This window comes from Harpia harpyja, chromosome 4 (assembly GCF_026419915.1).
Source record: "Harpia harpyja isolate bHarHar1 chromosome 4, bHarHar1 primary haplotype, whole genome shotgun sequence".
In the NCBI taxonomy this organism is placed as follows: Eukaryota; Metazoa; Chordata; class Aves; order Accipitriformes; family Accipitridae; genus Harpia; species Harpia harpyja.
In genome coordinates, this window is record NC_068943.1 from 17,081,273 (window position 1) to 17,100,829 (window position 19,557).

The window sequence follows — 19,557 nt, forward strand, 5'->3', positions numbered from 1 at the left end:
CCCGCTATTTTTTCCCAGGTGCCACTCCTCCCTTTCCCGGCCGCCGACCACCCGTCTGGGACGCCTCCGGCCAGCCGGGGCCTTGCCACCCCGCGCTGCAGTAGCCGGGCGAAGCCAAGGGCCTGCCCGCCACGGCGGCCCGGTGAGGAGGCGTGCGCCGAGCCGAGGCAGCCGGGGAGGCGGAAAGAGAGCGGGACGACGAGCCGGCCGGCCGGCCGCCAGCAGCCGCTGCCCTCAGCGGGACCGGGCGGCACCGGCCCCCACCGGCCCCGTGAGCGGCGGCAGGGCGGCCGTTACGGCGGGCAACCCCCCCTCAGAGCCAGGGGGGTAGTCGTGAGGGGAGGCACCGCCTCGCAGCCCGCCCGCCGCCATTTTGGCTGGTTTGCGTCGCTTCCGCTGCTGGGAAGTAAACAGAGAGGGAGGGAAGGAGGGAAGCGGCGATCGCGGGCGGGACGGGACGGGACGGACAGCAGAGCACAGCCGGGCGGAGGAGGTGCTGGGGTCGGCTTCGGTGGAGGGAGCCGATGTGGCCGGAGCGGAGGCGCCAGCGCGGCCCGAGTCCCGGTTAATGCGAAGCGCAGCAGGGAGCCGCCAGGTGAAGGGGCTGGAAGGGGGTGGGCGGCGGCGGCGCAGCAGCACCCTCCCGGGGACCCCGGCCGCGCTGCCGGTGCGGGGAGGAGAAGGGCGGGCGAGCAGTGGGGGCGGCAGGGCTTGGGGCCCTGCCCGGACGCGGAGCGTCCGCCCGCCGTCCGTCAGAGCTCGGCGGCGCCGCGGCCGGGGCCAGGCCCGGGCCCGAAGGAGCCGACCCTGAGGGGAAGCTTCTCCGGGAGCAGCGGGGCTTAAAACCTACCCTCGGTATTCGTAGAGTATCGCTGCCTTGCAGCCTTCTCCTGATAACAGTAATAAGTGGTACGTCTCGCATGATTTCTAGCGGAGCAAGTTGTTCGCGGCGGTTAGGGGTTAGGTTTGTGTCTGGTTCGCCCCCTCTTTCAGTCCGTTCCCCCCGTTAGCGCACGCACTCCTCCTCCTGTTTCCAGAACAGCCTTACTTCGGCTGTAAAACACCGCAACGAGCTCAGTTAAGCTTGTTCGTGGGCAAGCGTTATCAGCAGGATGTAAACAGCCGTCCACAGTTGTTTGTTTGTTTTGGTTTGTTTTGGTTTTAACTGCCATTGTGTTCTGTCTGCACCTTAGTCAGTAATAAAAATATTAAGCATGTGCTTTGCTCCTCCTCCTCCTCCTCCTCGGTGACTGAACTATGCGATTATGGTCGAACACGACTATTGCAAGCAAGATAGTGTGGGTTGCGCCCAGATGCGGAGTTCAGAACACTGAATTCGGAAACAAGTTATTACAATAGGTTGGGAAATTTACTTGGAAAAATCTTAAGGAGTCAGGCATCCTGATTTCACCCATCTTTCTGTCCTGGTACAGTTGCGTATTTTTTCCCCCCCTTTCTGTCAAGGTCTTCGATTTTAAAGCAAAGTTGATTACAGCAGCAGTTTGGAAAAACTCATCAGTGATAAGCATGTCCCGAGTATGCCAGAGAGAGTTAAAAGCAAGATTGATGGCTGAAGCGTTGTAAGAGGCGATAAGCAATCATTGTTTGAAAAACAGATTGTATCCATGCAGTAGTATGCTACCATGGAATTTTGCATCAGTGTCTTTCTCGCTGAAAAGTTATTTCTGTTGGCCTTGGGTTTAAAATGGTTAGATCTTTATGCTATCAGATACATAAAACAAAGTGAACTGAACTGCCTAATTGCATTTGCCTGTTGCTATATTAAATTTGCAGAAAGGTTTACTCTCATGAGTGGCCTTATTTTTTTATAAATAATTTTTAAATGACTCTGCAAACTTCTGTAGGCAAATCTGCATTCTTTCGATCTTGTATTTATTTTATTGTTAGGCATGTGAAGAGGCTGAAACCAGTTATGTTTTTAAAAAGCTATTCCAATACTTTAAATTCTGAAACAAGATGACAAAAATTAGATGAACAAATTAATTAGAAGTTAGGTGACAATACAGTCATCTGATTCTTAAAATTGTATTTTTTAGTCTTGAGCTTAGAAACGTTTTTCTCTTTTGAAAAAGTTCCACAAGGAAATATTTTTGAAAACTTATGATTACTTTCTCTTTTCAATTACAGGAGCATCTGAGATGTCAGTAACAAAAAAGTTGTTTGGAAATGTCTTTTCCCATCCCCTACTTTTCAAGCTATGGCACTTAGAACACATAGCATCTTATTTTCCTGGGGAGACTGGGACCTGAAATTCATCATCAGTATAGCTCTAGTGATGGCCGTATTGTCTCTTTTCTTCATTGGCTGTCTATAAAAACTTGGGATAGTACCCCACAACTTAGCGTAAAGTTTAAAGGAGTATTGCATTTCAGACTAGCTTGTTACAAGTAATATGCTTGGACTACGCTTAGCAGTTATCTCAAACACAGACATGACAGGTTTGCAGTGAATTTGCTAATCTAATTCTTGATTAGTTAAGTTTAATTATTCAGTTTTCACAGTTGCAAAATCCAGTTCCTCCATCTTTTTGTTAGTTGCAGATGGTTCTAAGTCACTATTCAGTTTTCTTGCTTTCCTTCTGTACCAGTGAAGTTAGTGGCTCAGCAACAGAACTCTCTCTCAGGTGGAAAACTTGTTTTAGCACAGGAGTCATGTTTTGCATAGTCTCATAGTCATGAGCTGTGAATCACAGTAAACAGTTCTCAGGGAGCAAGTAGAGATTTTTGTTGTTCTCATCTAATGATTGCCCCCAAGTGCTACTGGGATTAAAAAATGAAGTTGAAAAAATCAAGGCAAATTCTATCAGTCTTTCATGACAGTATGTTCAGGTTGGTTTGCATCATTTTATGAATAGCTTCAGACCTTAAGTGACAGCTTGCTATTGTCTTGTGAGTAGGTAGGATTAAAGTGTTTCAAAGATAGTTAAGGAGATGCTGGCTTTGAGAAAATAATCTATGATGCGTTGGATGATAAACAGTATAATTTTTCACTTGTATATCTAGCATATTACACTTTGTTTTAAAAAAGACTTCTAAGCTTTTACTTACTTGTGGTACATAGCCGGGAAAGTTAATTGTCCAGATCCCAAATGAACTGGGCATATGATAATCTCGTATGTGTAATTGTACTTGAATGTTAAATCAGAATTATTTCACTTTGTACAAAGTCCATGCTTATCTTGTAGAAATCATGGGGGCTGGGGGGTGTTTGTACATATCAAGCCCACCACAGCCCTGGATTCTCTTAGCTTTTTAGAGACTATAGTTGAGTGTATTGTAGTTTAGCGTGAGGTCTCATTCATAGTCCTTTAGGACATGATGTGCATTGCAGTGAGGCTTTTAAAAATAAATGATTGGATGCTGAGTTCAGTTGTAAGCTGGCATGTACAAAAGAACAGGCTTTGATCAAAACCCAAAGCTAGATTTATTTCAGATTTATGTAGTGGTGAAGTTTTTTTCCTCTTTAATAGCGTAATATAAGGTAGAACTTTTGTGAGACCGCTGTGGAAGAACTATGTGCTACTGAGAATGAGACAACCTTTTGCCTCAGACTTGATGAATTTAATATGATTTTGAAGAAAGTTTGCTGACTTTTTTTGCGGGTTGAAACTTCCAGACTGTTACTGAAAATCTTTCGTAATCCCTATTTACTAGTTAGTTGGAAAAACGAAAGCACACCAGTGTTCTTGATGAAATATATTTTTAAGGATACCGATTTAAAATAGATGCCTATTGAAGTAACCTTTTTTTAAATAAGTAAAAAGAAAGTAAAGTTCTTCCTGTCTGGGAATAAAAATTAATTGGCCAGATACAACATCTGCAAGATGCAATACCTGCAAACGTGCATACGCTCACTATTTACTTTCTTGCCTGCCTTTTGCCTTCCACAGTTTCAAATGTTGTTTCTGGTGAATAGGACTGGGGCAGCAATATGAATGTCACTGTTCACAAAATTGTTCAGAAGAATATCTTTCCATCAGTAGGAAAGTAGAGTGATAATGAACAAAACAGTAAAACAAATTAGGTTCAAAGTGTTCTCAAAACAAAAGTGAAACACTGAAGGAGATTGGCTGTTACAAATGGATTGGCACTGTTAATGATTAAAGAAGTAATATTAAAGATATCTGTTTAGATGGTAATGTTATTTTTAGACTACCACTTCAAACTCATTATTAATTGGGTTTTTTCCTTCGGGGAGAGCAGGGGGGACACACTCCTGCAAAAGTGTGGTTACAGAAAACATACTTTTTCACCTCCACAGTTTTCTATTAATACTGTTCTTTTCAGCTCTGTTACATTTACAAAATATATAGAATTTTTTTAATATATTTTTATAGAATGAAACGAGGAAGGAAAACGAATGAGGCCAACAGCAGTTCATCTGAAGAGACAACTGAGAAAGAATCCAAGAGACACAAGGTTATAGATGAGAAAACCATAGTTGTGCAGAGTCCTGACTGGGCAAACCTGCTTCAAGACATTATCCTGCAGGTGTTTCAGTACTTGCCCCTTCTGGATCGTGCTCATGCATCGCAGGTCTGCAGAAGCTGGAACCAAGTGTTTCATATGCCTGATCTCTGGAGGTGTTTTGAGTTTGAACTGAATCAACCAGCCACGTCTTACTTGAGGGCTACGCATCCTGAACTAATCAAGCAAATAATAAAGAGGCATTCCAATCACCTGCAGTATGTAAGCTTCAAGGTAGTGTATTTTATAGGCTTTTAAAAAGTAATTTTATAAAAATAAAAGCATCTGTTAAACTTAGTTATTTTTCTTTCTTTCTTTCTCTTTTTTTTCATTCAGAATATTTTAAGGAAATATCTGATACTTTTGAGACAACTTTGATGGTTCATCTATATAAATATCACAGCATGAGAAGTATGATTTAATTGTCAGTAATTGAAATACTGATGATAAGTGCTAATGGACAATTGTGATCAAAACATTTTAACATGCTGAAAATTAAAGAACATCACAAAATGTTACGAAAGACTTACGATGTTATTTTTGTGATTAGGATTGTCAGTTATTTAAAAAGAAGTATGGCAGCTCTCAGTGTGGTGGGCCTTGTTTTCAGGCCTAGTATACTGAAGAAATGGGTTCTCTAAATGAGCATGCAGACATGGAGGTTACCTCCCAATTCACTTGTTTATTTGGGTATGTTTTCAGGACCAAAACTTGGAATAACAGTTCTGAACATACCTTTTCATTGCCTGGGGATTTTTTTGTTTGGTGGGTTTTTTTCTTTTTTCTTGTAGCATCTTAGCTGCTTAAAATTCTGCCTCAATGAGAGGGCAGAAATAGTTCAGTTCTGATACTACTCTACATGTGGGTATCTGCCTCAGAATTAAGCTTGATCAGGATGCATAAAGTGAGCATTTCCCCGTTTCACATCCTCTAGAGAGTTGGATCTAATATTCACGGTCAGAAAACATCTAACGCACAGAGAGAGACTTCAGTACTACTAGTAAGCAACTAGCAGTTTTAGTACTAAGTTGTATGGGACTGTCTGGGTATGGCATCTCCTCAGCACAGCTGTGTTTCAGTTAACTGAAAAAATACATGGCATTTGCACGGATGGTATATCTACTGATTGTGTTTGGCTGAGAGAAATACCATTTGGTGAGAATTGGCTTTGTTAACATCATGGAATTATTTTCAGCAGATGAAAACCTTTAACATTGGCCTACATATCACTGTGTTTTGGAAGGATGCTGTGAAGCAGTCATGGCTGCATATGCATCAGCTATGTGACAAATTTGGAAAGGAAGTAACTTATGCAGCAAGGTGGACATACTAGTCGTTTGATTCTGAAATCTGGCAGTTTAATGTAGGAATGATCAGTGTGCGGGTAGCTGGGGCACCTCTGCCTTGTCACGTGTATTGCTACTGCTTGATGCAATACCAGCTCCAAACTGTTATCACAAGGTTTGCAGGGTTTTATCAGTGTCCAAATAAAGAAAATTTATAGCAGTATTGGAATGACCTTCCAGTGTCTATCTCCTGTCTATGTTGCTTTGCACCAAGTGTTTTTGAAGGATTTTGGATGCCCTTCATTGGGAGGGTAATACCCACATCATTTCTTGAACGTGTCCCTTCAGTTGTCCTTCAGTGTTGCAGAATCAACACTAGATCGCAGGAAATACTAAGTAGCAAGAATAATCACAAAGAATTGGATATAACAGTGACTGTTACTCTGCCAAGGCTGAAAACTTGGGGATTTTTTTTGTAGGCAAAGAAAGATTGGATTGTTGAAAATGGAGGTTTTTTTCAGCTTGTGTTCAAGCAGAAAACGAACATTCATTGGACATAGATCAGTTGCTGACAAGGTAGCATGGTTTATGGTAGACTTAAAATTGATATTGTGATCAAGCTTTTTACTGTTCTGTAGGTTTGCAAAGCTGTCATGCCTACTGTATATAAGAGGTTATTCAGAAGGCACATCTGAGTGTTGAGGGAAATTCCACTGGAGGCACATTAAGTGATTTGGTTGTGTAACAAGTGGACTAATGAAGATTTTTTTTTTCAGAGTATCCATTGCATATCTGTTGTGATATTAATGATGAAGGCCCAGTCATATAGGTTCATATCATAGTGCACTTAACTCTCCAGCAGCTCTATGTTATAAGCTGAGTCACCGTAAAAGGAAGCAGCTTTTCACACAGTAAAGGATTTATAGAATTCCTGCATTTTGATAAGGAAGAATATAAAGAGGAAGTGAGGTAGGCTCTGGACCCAAATGAACCTCCACTTGCTTATTATTTTATGTGGTTTGAATATCTTGGAACAAACTGTTTTGCTGACCCCTCACCATGCTAAATGGGCAGGTAGTGATAGGACAAGGGGTAGTGGCTTTAAACTGAAGGAGGGTAGATTCAGATTAGATGTAAGAAAGAAGTTCTTCACTGTGAGGGTGATGAGGCACTGGAACAGGTTGCCCAGAGAGGTTGTGGATGCCCCATCCCTGGAAGTGTTCAAGGCCAGGTTGGATGGGGCTTTGAGCAACGTGGTCTAGTGGAAGGTGTCCCTGCCCATGGCAGAGGGGTTGGAACTAGATGACCTTTAAAGGTCCCTTCCCACCCAAACCATTCTATATGATTCTATGATGCTGAATTTTACCAAAGTGTTTAGGAGAGTGGTAAATTTATAGCAAATTATCTTGGAATTCTGATGTGTATTTGGGGGGGGGGGGGGGGAAGAATGACATTGATGGATTCCCAATGAGGCGTTTTGTGGGTTTTTTTGACATCACATTTCAGAAGGTAAAGTAAAAAAAACCATTAAAGTAAATCTACTCTACTCTGCTTTTTTGTAAAGAGTGTGTTTGATTCAGTGTTTTCTGAACAATAAATCTGTTTTGTTTTAAGGTGGACAGTAGTAAGGAATCTGCAGAAGCAGCTTGTGATATTTTATCACAGCTTGTGAATTGCTCTCTGAAAACACTTGGGCTAATTTCAACTGCCCGGCCAAGCTTCATGGATTTACCAAAGGTATTTTAATATGTATATTTTTGTATAGCAAAATATTGCAGTGGTTCATTCAGTATCTCTATAATTTATGAAAAGTTTTATTGTAAGAATAAGAATCTTTGGTAAGGAAAACTTTATTTCTGCGCTCTATTAAAGGGAGGAACTGAGATGTTGTACTAAGATGGCTAACTAAAGTTTCACTCATTCTCTGCATCATGTGAGAACTTAGTCCTGACCTTGTTCTTCCAAGTCCTCCTGTCTATTGACCTCAATGTAATACTGAGCAACATGATGCAAGTCAGGAGGCTAGATGATTTGTGTCTGTGTAATTGTACTGTGAGACTGTGGGAGATGTTTAGGACACAATTATAATTGCATGAGTGGTGGAGTTTTATCCATGTGGACTTGCTGTAGGGATTATATTATCACTGAGCTCTCTTTAGAAAGCAATATGATCATGATTTTCAATACTCCATGTTACGCAGTCGATTGTCGGATTCTGAGGTAAAGTGCTCTGTATTTCTGAAATTATCTGTCAGATTTTTACCTTGCATGTTTACCAAAAATTAGATTTATTTAGAAGACAGCTAATGTAGAAGACAGCAAATCTCTTATATGTGCTTCTAAACAAGAATTCCTGCTAGCGAGGTACAAATGTACTGTTGCTGAGGAGCAGGAGAGTGGTTGGGGTAACCCGGGCTGCTTGTTCTATGGCAGGGACATCTTGGATGTCTTGCAGACGCAGTTCTTGAATCCAGTCCAAATGTATGTGAAGGGCCAGATACAGCTAGCCTATTAGCTGGATCTCAGTGATGTCATTGCTGATGATGGCAACAAGGACAAGGAAGAAGTAGGGACAGCCTCAGGAAAGGAAGTAGGCTATAGGGTTTAAGCAAGGTTAGCTACAGAAGGATTATCAATTATTGTCCTTGGCAGTGATCACAGCCACGTCATGTAGTCCTCCTGAATATGTATTTTTAATCCTTATTTTTCAAAGATTTCCCAGATCTTTAATTAGCTTTTGTATGGGTTTTTTTCGTTTTTCAATGTACTTTGAGCTGTGACTAAGAAAACCTGAATGTAGTGAAAACACTCCACAGGCTTAGTGTGTTAGCAATACTTTGTCCTTTCAGCTCTTGCATATTGTATAATTTCTTAATCTGAATGCTGGTTTAGCTCTATTGCTTAGTTTTCACTGGAGGGGTATGTTATGGTCCTATTCAGCTTGCTGAATAATTATTTGTAGTCATTCATGCTATGGTCTTATTCAGCTTCAATGCTTCTAAAATACAGGCTTCTTTTTTTTGTTCCTAACAGGTTCACATGTGGCCTTTTAAAACTATATTCAAAATGAGCCAAAATCAACTCTAGGCATAATTTGCCTTTTGATATTTACCACTCCAATAATATTGTCACTGGCACATGTTACCAGCAGCAATGATTTTTAAAGAAGAGAATTGGACCATGAATAAGTTCTTAGGGGAAGCTGTTAGTACCAGGCCCGTTGGATGAGAAGCAGGCAAAGATGAATGGATCTGAAAAATGGTTAACACTACACAATTTTTTTTTTTTTTTTTAATCAGATTGTATAGGAAGTCTGAACTACTTTGCATTATCTTCACTGGTGCTCTTCTGATTTCAAATAATGAGACGTCTGGCAAATACTTGTAAATCACATTTAGTATTGTGTTGCCTAGTCCTTTCAATGAGCACATTCTACATAAATCTTTTAAAGAATCATACTGTAGGCTACATATGTGTCAATATTCAAAAGACATTAAATTCCCAGGTTTTACATTTTGGGATACTGCCTGTCTTCTGTTAGCTTTTCAAACTACAGGTTCGAGTTACCTGTTTTTGTAAACATGGTTAACTCTTTGCCTTTCTATTTTACAGCCGCCTTAGTGAAGGAAATGGCATTTTTGTTTTCTGTATTTAGAATGTAACACTAACACTTTTGAAATACAGAGTGGAAATACTATTAAAGCACCTTGTCTTCAGTACGTGACGTATATAATCAGTGTATTGTCAGTATAGTTGGGAGTGGTCCCTAAAGCCAAAATGCCTAATGCTTCTGATTTGAACTTTGCTTCCATTTGTGTGAACTGACTGACAGTTATAAAAATATTAATTCCTGCTCTAAATCTAATTGTGTGTGAGTTTTAGCAAAACCAATCTCATGTCACATAAGATTGAGCAAATACTGTTGTCAGGTCTTCTCTCATATAACTATTCAGGATTCTACATGTGCATGTGGCTCAGAGTGAAACAGTATTGAAATCAAAGTAGCAGGTAATTTTATGGGATATTTAATGTAGTGCATGGAGGACGTAGGTTTTTTTAAGTCTTCTATTTAGTCAATCTTGTAAGAAATTGTGAAGATAAGCTAATTATTCACTTCCTTCATACAAGCATGGCTCTATCTGCTCCTTAGTGTGTGTTTCTCAAGTTAAGGTGTCCTGGGCTCTGTCTTTACTGGTAAGTTTCTATGGTTACATAAAAATGCTGAGGAGCAACCTTGAGCAATGGACTGCCATTATCTATGCTCCTTAATCAGTAATTAATTGATAACCTGCTCCTTGGCTCCGTTTGGACCGCTCCAGTTAGCATTCCAAGACAAATCTGTTTAAACCCTAAATATTCTGTGTGGACGGTAGACAGGGAGTAGTATTATTTGGCTTTGGACACATCTTAACAGTACAGGGTTTCCACTCTTGATTGTGTTTGCCTCTCACCAATGCAGCACAACTCACCATGTGGGAATTCCTGTTCCAGAAGATGCTTCTTTTAGAGTGCAACTTGCAAATTACCCTCAAAATTAGGGCCTCTAGGCGTTCTCTTTGCTTGTGCTCTTCCTATAGATTTAAGTTTGTGTAGTGGATTGTCCTGGGTCAGGTTCTTGATTTGTTTAATGTTAGACGTTCTGATTTGCCAAATACATAGATTGATAGCAAAAAATTATTATACTTCCTCTGCTCACAAATATGTCAATTTTAGTATTAATTTTAAATTATGCAATATCAAAAGAATGCTTTTTCAGCAAATGCTGTCAATAAGTAAAAGAAAACTAGGACTGCTGTGAACAGTGTAAAACCATTGAGATTTTTATTTCAGATACTACTGTTTCATTTAAACTTTTTTTTTTCCCAGTCTCACTTTATTTCTGCACTGACAGTGGTGTTTGTAAACTCCAAATCCCTCTCTTCGCTTAAGATTGATGATACACCAGTAGATGATCCATCTCTCAAAGTGCTAGTGGCTAACAACAGTGACACACTCAAACTGTTGAAAATGAGCAGTTGTCCTCATGTTTCTCCAGCTGGTAAGCTACTCTGTTTTTTGTTTGTTTGGGGTTTTTTTTAATGTATGCATTAAATTCTGTCTGAAACTAGTAAACCCCTGAAAAAATAAGGGTGGGATGAGAGTGAGGATGAGTGTGGTATCTACAGCAACTGTCACTGAATAAAATACTAATTCAACTGGTTGTCAGTCAGTCTGTCCATCCTACCACTTGCAGAGTGACTACTGGGCTAATAATAAAATAGTGCATGTCTGTTCTGGACAAATAATTAACCTTTTGTAGAACTTAAAAGAGTATGTATTGACTTGATAGTGCACTGGTTCTGCAATGACTATGTAAGTATTCCAGTACAGTTAAGCTTTTTGTAATGCGAGTTCCTTTTCTGCAGTTCATTATGTATGGGTTTTGAGTGTTGCAATGTCATGGATTATGAAGATGCTGGTTTAGTAATTCTGAAAGAAAGCAGTTTAATTTTTGCTGGACAGGGGAGATGAGACTGAGCTGTGCAGAACTTCTGCCATTACCAAATGTACTTCATTAATGCTCTAAGTGTGTGTGTAGCAAGAATGAAGCCAGCTAGTATCAGAATGAAATCACTCAAGATTGTTGAGATTCATAATATTAACGTTTGTGGAAGACTTATGCAACGCACAGCAAGTTTAAGATTGATTCACAGCCCATCAACTTAACACTTACAGTTTTTCACCAAGAAATGGAAGAGGAGTTATAAATGAGATGCTGGCAACTTAGTTAAATTCCTCTTCTGAGGACAAGTAGAAACTACTGTCATCACCATAACTTTCTTCATGCAAATATATTGCAACTGTAAATATTAGGTATATCATATGTAAAATTCACTGGCAGGATTCCTAATATGTGGTGAAAATGATACCGTAGCAGAGGGCATGTTGCTATAGTGATATCAAACAAAATGCAAACTTAATACCTTTTGCAGGTATAGCTCTCGAACAAAACTTCTTTGTATAAAGAAGTCCTGAAAACGCAGGTTTGTTTTGTAGCAGATTTGTCCAGCAAAGTGTTCACCAGCGTGTTAACTGGAATGTTATTTCCTTCAAAGCTTTGTAATCGTAGATAGGGGGTTGTTTAAATTAGCTTGAGTGACTGGTTTTTCCGACTTAAAATTTTGTTTGAGAATCCTTGTGTCTGAGAAGCACAGGAGGCATAATATGTCTTTCAGGAGGCATAGGCTCCAGCAGTAATTTGTAGCTAGGCAAAGAGAGTAATTTCCTTGGACTTGGATCCAAGAGCAGCCTGTCAGTTCTGGCAGACTTTGCTGGCTTGTGGCTAATGCTTGCTAGGTTTTATGGAACATCATACACTTGGTAATTTGGGAGAGGTGCATGGGTTTATGAAGTTGTTTGACTGTTGTATTCTGTTTGATATATCTTGTACAATGTTTTAAATTGAAGGAACAATGGGTAAGAAACGGCAATGCCTGTTTAAGGAACAAGGAGCACAACTACAGTTGTCGTTCATGGAGCAGAGGTGAATAGAATGGGATCAGATGCATTAGTGACAAAACAAGAGAGTGCTAAGCAAAGAGCAGAAGAATTTGATGGCTTAATTCAGGTATGGGTGTACCTAGAGATGGAGAAAAAAGTGGAACAAAAGAAAGGACCTGGTATGTGGATAGCTGGCTTCAGAGCAGGCAGGCTGCAAAAATGACAGTCTTGAAGGAAAATGAGAAACTCTGAGTACTGAGACTTACCTGTATTTTTTTTCTAATGGGAATATTACAATTAACAGGCTGCTATAAGTGTGGAAAAACTTTAATTGAACCAAAAGGGCCATGAGTTATGCAAAACTAATTACTCATAGATGCACTTAAAATGGTGTAACATGCCTTCAAATTGCGGTTGTGGCAGGGAGGTGGGGTGTAATGTTCATTACTAGGTAAGTTCTTAAGAAATCCGTTGGTGAAGGACTGAGAACAGTAATGCAAGTAGTGCAAGAGAGACTTCACTGCTGCAGGAATGAAGGAACAAGATTGACATCAAACTGTGAATTGCTTCCAAAGGGTGCTCTGAATAATCCCTAAGTTACTGTACAAAGATAAAGAGGCATGTTTGGGTTTGGGCTGGAGAAATAAAGGCAGTGGTGTATTTCTAATCTTTGTGAGCATATCTGAAGTTTCTTCTGCTTGCTTTTTCCCCTCTGAACTTTAACTTGCATTAGAACTGCAACAGTACCTTGTAAAACAAAATAATGGTTATTTTTAAATCCACATCAATGTGCTGTTGTTTATTACCTGAAATATTAGCTATTGGAACAGAGGGAACTGAAAGCATTTCTGTAAAGGTTGCGTTTCTGCTCTGCTTTGGGGGTAGAAGGGTTGCTTCTCTTTGAGTGGGGGGGTAGGGGACAAGAGTTGAATGTAGGGTGTGTCTGCATCAGCAGTTTAGTAAAGGGATTTTTTTGATGCGAATCTGTGCTGTATGACACCAGAGCGATTTACCCCTCGGTGACAGAAAGGTTTAGGCAGCGCCTAGGGATGTTCTGTGAACATACCACTTGCAGGGTGGGCTCCAGGCAGGCTGTCCAGTAACTATCTACACTGTATTCATTGTCCGTTCTATATGCAGGATATATAATTTCACTGACAGTATGGAATGTGGATATCCAGTCCTAGACCCATAAAAGATCGCAGCAAGTTGAACCCCAGTTCTTCCCTTTTTGCATTGCACTAGTCAATAAGGTACCCTTAAAGTTAACAAAGATAATTTGTTGAAGGATGGCAGTCTGTACAACAAGCTGGTTTGGATGCTAAATTTGTAGCAAGTTGTTTTCTGAAACTGTAGTGATGAGACAATGTATCTGAATCTTGAAACGCTGTTTAAAATATTTCATGTGTCAACAGACCTAGGTGTTAGGAAGCAGCACACCTGGATCTGCTTAAATGGAGTGGCTGTAGTAGCTGTTGCAGGAGTATTGCTGTAAGAATAACTGTTTGTTATGATTTAAGGACAGGAAATGATCTCTGGAATGTTTTGAAGGTACACAAAAGTTTGTAGTTATACTTACTTGTTCAAATTTTGTAGTCCAATCTTTAAAAAAAAACAAAAACCAAACCTGGATTTTCACTTCATCTTGGATCCCATCCCCTCCCCCCAAATGAAATGATGAGTGTGCTTACATAGATAAACTGTTTCTACAGGAAATAGTTGCAATAAGAGTTGGGTTAAAATTCTGTTTACCTAAATTCTGCTTTTTTTATTCATCTAACAAACTTTTTATATTTGAAATGACAGTATTTGATATAGTTAGAAGAGCTTCTGATGGATGTGTTCTTGCAGATCCTGAGGTGGAAAATACATACTTTTTTAGTGTACATATTGATGCAGTATTTTTACAGTCATTTTTCTTAAGGAAGTGTTTTTAGGCTCAGTGTAGGCTTCTCTTTTGAGTTTAATAACTGCATCTTAAAATAACCGCTTTCTATATTTCTTCCCATTGCTTCAAAGCTATAGGGTATTGAGCTCAGGTTTTTTAGCTGCATATTAAATGCTGTGTTCTCATCTCCTATATTAATGGAAAGACCATATCTGAATTTCACAGAGTTTTCTGGGCCACATGAAATGCAGAAAGCTGTATGCCTTTTTTTTTTTTAAGTACTGTTACCAGTGTGGTACCATTGCTTATATCTGCCAATAGGATGAGTGGAAACCTTATAGACTGAACTGAATTCTTTTTATTAATGTCTTTGTCTTCCATGAGCAGCAGATTATATTGATTCATTAGAGTCTGAAAATCGCTGTTCTAGGAATTAATGCTCCCAATTTTTAGTGTTTTCCCTGTTTTTGCTGTTGCTTTTCCAAATTTAAATATTTATACTTTGCTAGAAAGAACAAATACTGACAGCAGCGACTTTGGTATTTAGTTAAAATCTAGCATTCATTTCAGGTTTGCTTTCCTCAGGTGACAGATTTCAGTCATAGCTGCTTTGTCAGCCACAGAGTGGGACAGCAGTTCTTCTAGAGCAGGCTAGGGAAATACTTTTATTATGAGTAAGCCCCTCTTACAAAAATGAATTTGAGTATATGTGGTCCTACAACAGGGCAGAACAGTCAGAGTATGGTATTTATATATTTGCCAAATGAGAATCAACCCCCATAGGAAAGTACACAATGCAACACGTTAACTTCTTTATGTTTCCCTAGCAAAATAGTGATGTAGTTGCATAGTGTACATGCATCTTACCGTGTAGGTACAAAGAAGGCAGAAGACCATGCTTATGTGGAAAAGATTCATGTTTTGGTTGTCCAGTATGATTTTGTTTTGATGTTAGGTCTTGCTTGCATGTTGAAATAAGTGGTCTTTGCACCCTCTTCATACATAAACAAATTCACTCTTACGTTTCTTGTTTGATTACTAGTGTATTTATCTGTGTAACCCCTTTCATAATGTTCTCTTTTCCCAGGTATCCTTTGCGTGGCTGACCAGTGCCATGGTTTACGTGAATTGGCACTGAACTACCACCTGCTGAGTGATGAGCTTCTGCTTGCTTTGTCTTCTGAAAAACATGTCAGGTTAGAACACTTGCGCATTGATGTTGTCAGTGAAAATCCTGGACAGACTCAGTTCCACACAATTCAGAAGAGCAGCTGGGACGCTTTCATCAAGCATTCTCCTAAAGTAAATTTAGTAATGTACTTTTTCTTGTACGAAGAAGAGTTTGACCCATTCTTTCGTTATGAAATACCTGTCACTCACCTTTACTTTGGAAGATCGGTAAGCAAAGACGTACTTGGCCGTGTTGGGATGACATGTCCTCGGTTAGTTGAACTGGTGGTGTGCGCCAATGGATTGCGGCCACTTGATGAGGAGCTGATCCGTATTGCGGAACGTTGCAAGTATCTGTCAGCCGTTGGCCTAGGAGAATGTGAAGTCTCTTGCAGTGCCTTTGTTGAGTTTGTGAAGATGTGTGGTGGTCGTCTCTCTCAGCTTTCTATTATGGAGGAAGTTTTGATTCCTGATCAGAAATACAGCTTAGAGCAGATTCACTGGGAAGTTTCAAAGCATCTCGGTAGAGTCTGGTTCCCGGACATGATGCCCACATGGTAAAGTCCTTAAAAGACTTCAGGGCAGATGGAATAGCACCTTAAACCCAAGCTTACCATATTGCAATTTACTGTATAAGCTTATATAATACTGTAGTTTTTACTGTAAGTTACTTCATTGTTTCATTAGAAAATTAATTTTTCATTCAAAAATTATTTATGAAATCCAGATTAAAAAATAGAAATCATGGATAGCTCCAAAATCCTTTCTCATCCAAACAAAAATCTGTTTTCTGTCTTAGATTTGTTCTTTTTCATTGACAGTGACCTCAAACTTCTATGGAAATAAAAAATGTATTTAAAATACTGAAAGGTACCTGCAGAATACCAGTTTTAATATGCTGTCCTCCTTTGATTTAGATGCTAGTATTGAACACGATCAGATTTGATCTTAAAAAACAAACAAAACCCCACCAAAATTGCACGCTTCTGTTGCAGAGTATAGTATTTCTAAATCCCGTCACCTACATGACAGGATTAAGATTGTAAGGAGCATTTAGTAGGTTGTGAAATATACACATTCTTTTATATGAAAGTCATAAAAGGCAAGAGCAATACACAATAATATAGTTTAGATAATTAAAATGTTAAGTTTGCTACCTTATTCAACAGATTATTAGATCCATCTAAAATGTATTTAGAGCGCAAATAGTAGTGCAAGCTACCAAAAGTGGTGTGGATTTTTCTCCCCTCTATGCATTTTAACGTAGTTTGCTTATGGGGTCTCAGATCTGTGTCTAAACCTGTTTTAAGGTATTTTATGTCTAGCTCAGGAAGCGAAAGCATTCTGGGGAAAAATGTAGATACATTGTATTTAAAAACACATCGGAGTTAATGAGCTTTTCTTGCACATTAACCAGCTTTGCAGCATACGGTTAGATGGAATAATGTCTGGTTTATTAAACGAACCCTGCAGTGTTAAAATGTGATGACGTGATGAACAGTGTGAGACAAGAAAGTTAAAATTTGAATGGTGACCAAGAACCTTTTAACAAAAATCTTAAGACCTTTTGTCTGCTTTCAAGTGGAGAGAAATGACATTGTAACAGTTGCTTAGGCTGTATAAACTAATTGTATAGTGTAAATCTGTTTCAGAAATGTTTATGTATAAAGTGAATGTTTGATAGATGATCATTTTGTATACCTTTAATTCAGCTAGTTCAATCATTTCATAATATTTAAACACCTAAAAGCAGTAAACTTGCGTGAAGTAGAGCAATAGGCAAAAATTTGTTCTGAACACTTGGTAAATCGGTTTCATTAAAGAAAGATTTTAGTCTGTAAGTGGTGTAGGCAATGTATTGCCTGTGTTCTGGATGTGGCTTGTGACTTCATTTCTTACTGCCAACAGTTATGTTATTTTCTCTTTTACATTATTGATTGGTAACACTAAAGTATTCCCGTGACTGCTGAGTGTGTTTGAGGTGTGGTCAGCCACCAGCAAGGCAAAGCCACCCCCGCTGTGGGCTGTACTGAACGTAGCTGGTGGCTGCTTCTCATTTGGGCTGTACAGCTAGTTCTGGTAATCAGTAGATTTTCTTCATTTCTGAGTTCAGTAATGTTTATCCAGACATATAGTTCAAGTGTAATACACTTACAAGCGCATTTAAGTTCATAACTATATTTTGAGCAAACATTGCTCGGCAGACTGGACATCTTTGTAGGGGAGTTGTATGTTTCTGTAGAGCTTTGGTTTAAAAATCACATTTTATGAAATACGCAGGTTTTGTATTAGAATTTGTTAAATTAATGTAATACTATAATTTGCTTTTATTTGTATAAAAGGTGTCAATATATTTAGTCCGTAAAAGTAAAAAAGCTCAGTGTTTTTTATATTCTGACTTTTGGAATTGCCTGCATGATAAAGGTGGAGTAACACTACTGATGTGGGGAAGAGGACATGTTTTCACTAAATTAATGTGTGAAGTAATCTCATTAGTAACACAGCTAAAACCTCTTTGGACCTTGACTGCTGGTGTCCTGCTGTTGGCAAGGCAAGCTGGTCTGTTGCATACTGCTGTGGTAGTAGGAATAACTGAAAGGCGAGACACAGCCTAAATATCTGAGTTCCCTCACTTCTGGAATTCGTATCTTTGAAGCCCAGCGTTCAGCTTCTCGCAGAGAGACCTCCATCAGATCCTGAGGTGGGGAACATGTTAGCAGCTGAAGGCTTTATGCTTAGTTGTAGTGGAACTGCTTCCCCAGCAAGGTAACTGGCTGGCCTTTTCTGAGAAGGTCTCTGTTTTGTTGCACAGACTTCAAAAAGTCCTTCACAGATGCGACACAGGGTCGTAACAGTTATCAAAATGTTCAAGGATAAGAAAACCACTTGAAAGCAGTTGTCTCTCTCTTCCACTGAAGGTCAGCAGTTTTTATACATCAAACCAATTACAGCATCCTTGGCTCAAATAGTCCAGCTATAAAACAAACTTCCCAGGCAAGCCTATATTCTAAGTAGCTTCAGGAAAAGCTACAATGCTCCTTTTTAGCGAATCTTGTAAAATTCTTATTTTGCCTTCTACACATGTTGGAACAAATGAATAATAATAAATAAAAATCCATGACACAAGTAGTGACAAGAGTACCACAGACTGTCATGAAGTTCACTAGAAGCATGAACATGGGTGTCTTACAGCTGTATAAAATAATTTTCCCTGGGTTCACCTTTATTTCTTCAGTTTTCAGAAGAGGATAATCCAGCATTGGCTTGGTTGTCCAGTTTTGGGTAGGAGTTGTTAATGTGTGCAGTCACAAATCTTACCTCTGTACACAAGTGCTACATCACTTCATTTTTTTTTTATATAAAATTACCCTTGAAAGCTGTTGATGCCAAACAGCTGGGGTGATCCTGACCTTTAATGCTAGTTTACCATGAGATGTTGTATTAAAAGTGAAAAGGTGAGTGATTGAAGAGCAGCTGTTTACATTAACTAACTCCTGCAATTTACCTAAAGCTACAAACTTGTGAACTTAAGTGAGTTTTTTAGGGATTTTTAAGTCAGAAACTTTCACTAATACTATGCAAACTGATCTAACTACATAGGTATAGATCAGCTATATCTATTCCAATTGTTAAAATTTTGATGTGTGCCAAATCAATTCCCTGTGAATTTAAAGCAGGGGTCAACTGGGCCTCTTTATATTTGGAGTGTAGGCCTGACTAAAACCTAAACTTTGTTACATGACTTTAGAGAGATCTGTCTTCATCTCTGGCTGGTCTAGTTGGTTGCACATGGAATGGTAAAAATAAGTGTCGCTGCTGTATCTAAAACTGGAGCATTGATTAATGAGGAAATCTGTGAAATCTTAAAGGGACTCAGAACTTCAGTGTCTGTAGTTCGGACTACAAACTGTAAATTCATTTTCCTAAAATACAGGTGCTGTAGAAACAAGTTCCTTGGAGATATGATTAAAGTTTAATAGTATCAAAACTAGGACAGTGAAACCACAATTAACCTTAGATGTTCCGGATGTTCATCTTTTATCCTTTTTGTTAGGTTTTTCTTATAGGATCACATCCGCTGCTGGCTGTTGTAGTTCATGTGCTTTGAAACAGAGACTGTGGTGTGCTGTCTGCTTTGTCTTGCACCTGTGCTTTTGTAAGATGGCATTTTCTCACAAAATGCTGAGGAACTGGGACAGCTTTGGACCTTTCAGAGGAAAGTATCTGTTCCTCCTAGACTTGCAGG

General features: G+C 39.4%; 1 protein-coding gene across 1 annotated transcript; it reads left to right on the forward strand.

The window, feature by feature from the left end:
- The first annotated feature begins 349 nt into the window (after positions 1-349).
- FBXL3 (F-box and leucine rich repeat protein 3) lies at positions 350-17,152 on the forward strand. The gene is made up of 5 exons (XM_052785943.1): positions 350-595; positions 4,358-4,721; positions 7,388-7,510; positions 10,640-10,811; positions 15,229-17,152. Exons 2-5 carry the CDS (start codon positions 4,359-4,361, stop codon positions 15,870-15,872), a joined length of 1,302 nt encoding a protein of 433 aa, XP_052641903.1. The 5' UTR covers positions 350-595; position 4,358; the 3' UTR covers positions 15,873-17,152.
- The last annotated feature ends 2,405 nt before the right edge of the window (positions 17,153-19,557 follow it).

Coding starts and splice junctions, on each gene's coding strand:
- FBXL3 (XM_052785943.1), top strand. CDS start 4,359: ATGAAACGAGGAAGGAAAACGAATGAGGCCAACAGCAGTTCATCTGAA. Junction 4,722..7,387: donor TGCAGTATGTAAGCTTCAAG/GTAGTGTATTTT, acceptor TTTTGTTTTAAG/GTGGACAGTAGTAAGGAATC. Junction 10,812..15,228: donor TCCTCATGTTTCTCCAGCTG/GTAAGCTACTCT, acceptor CTCTTTTCCCAG/GTATCCTTTGCGTGGCTGAC.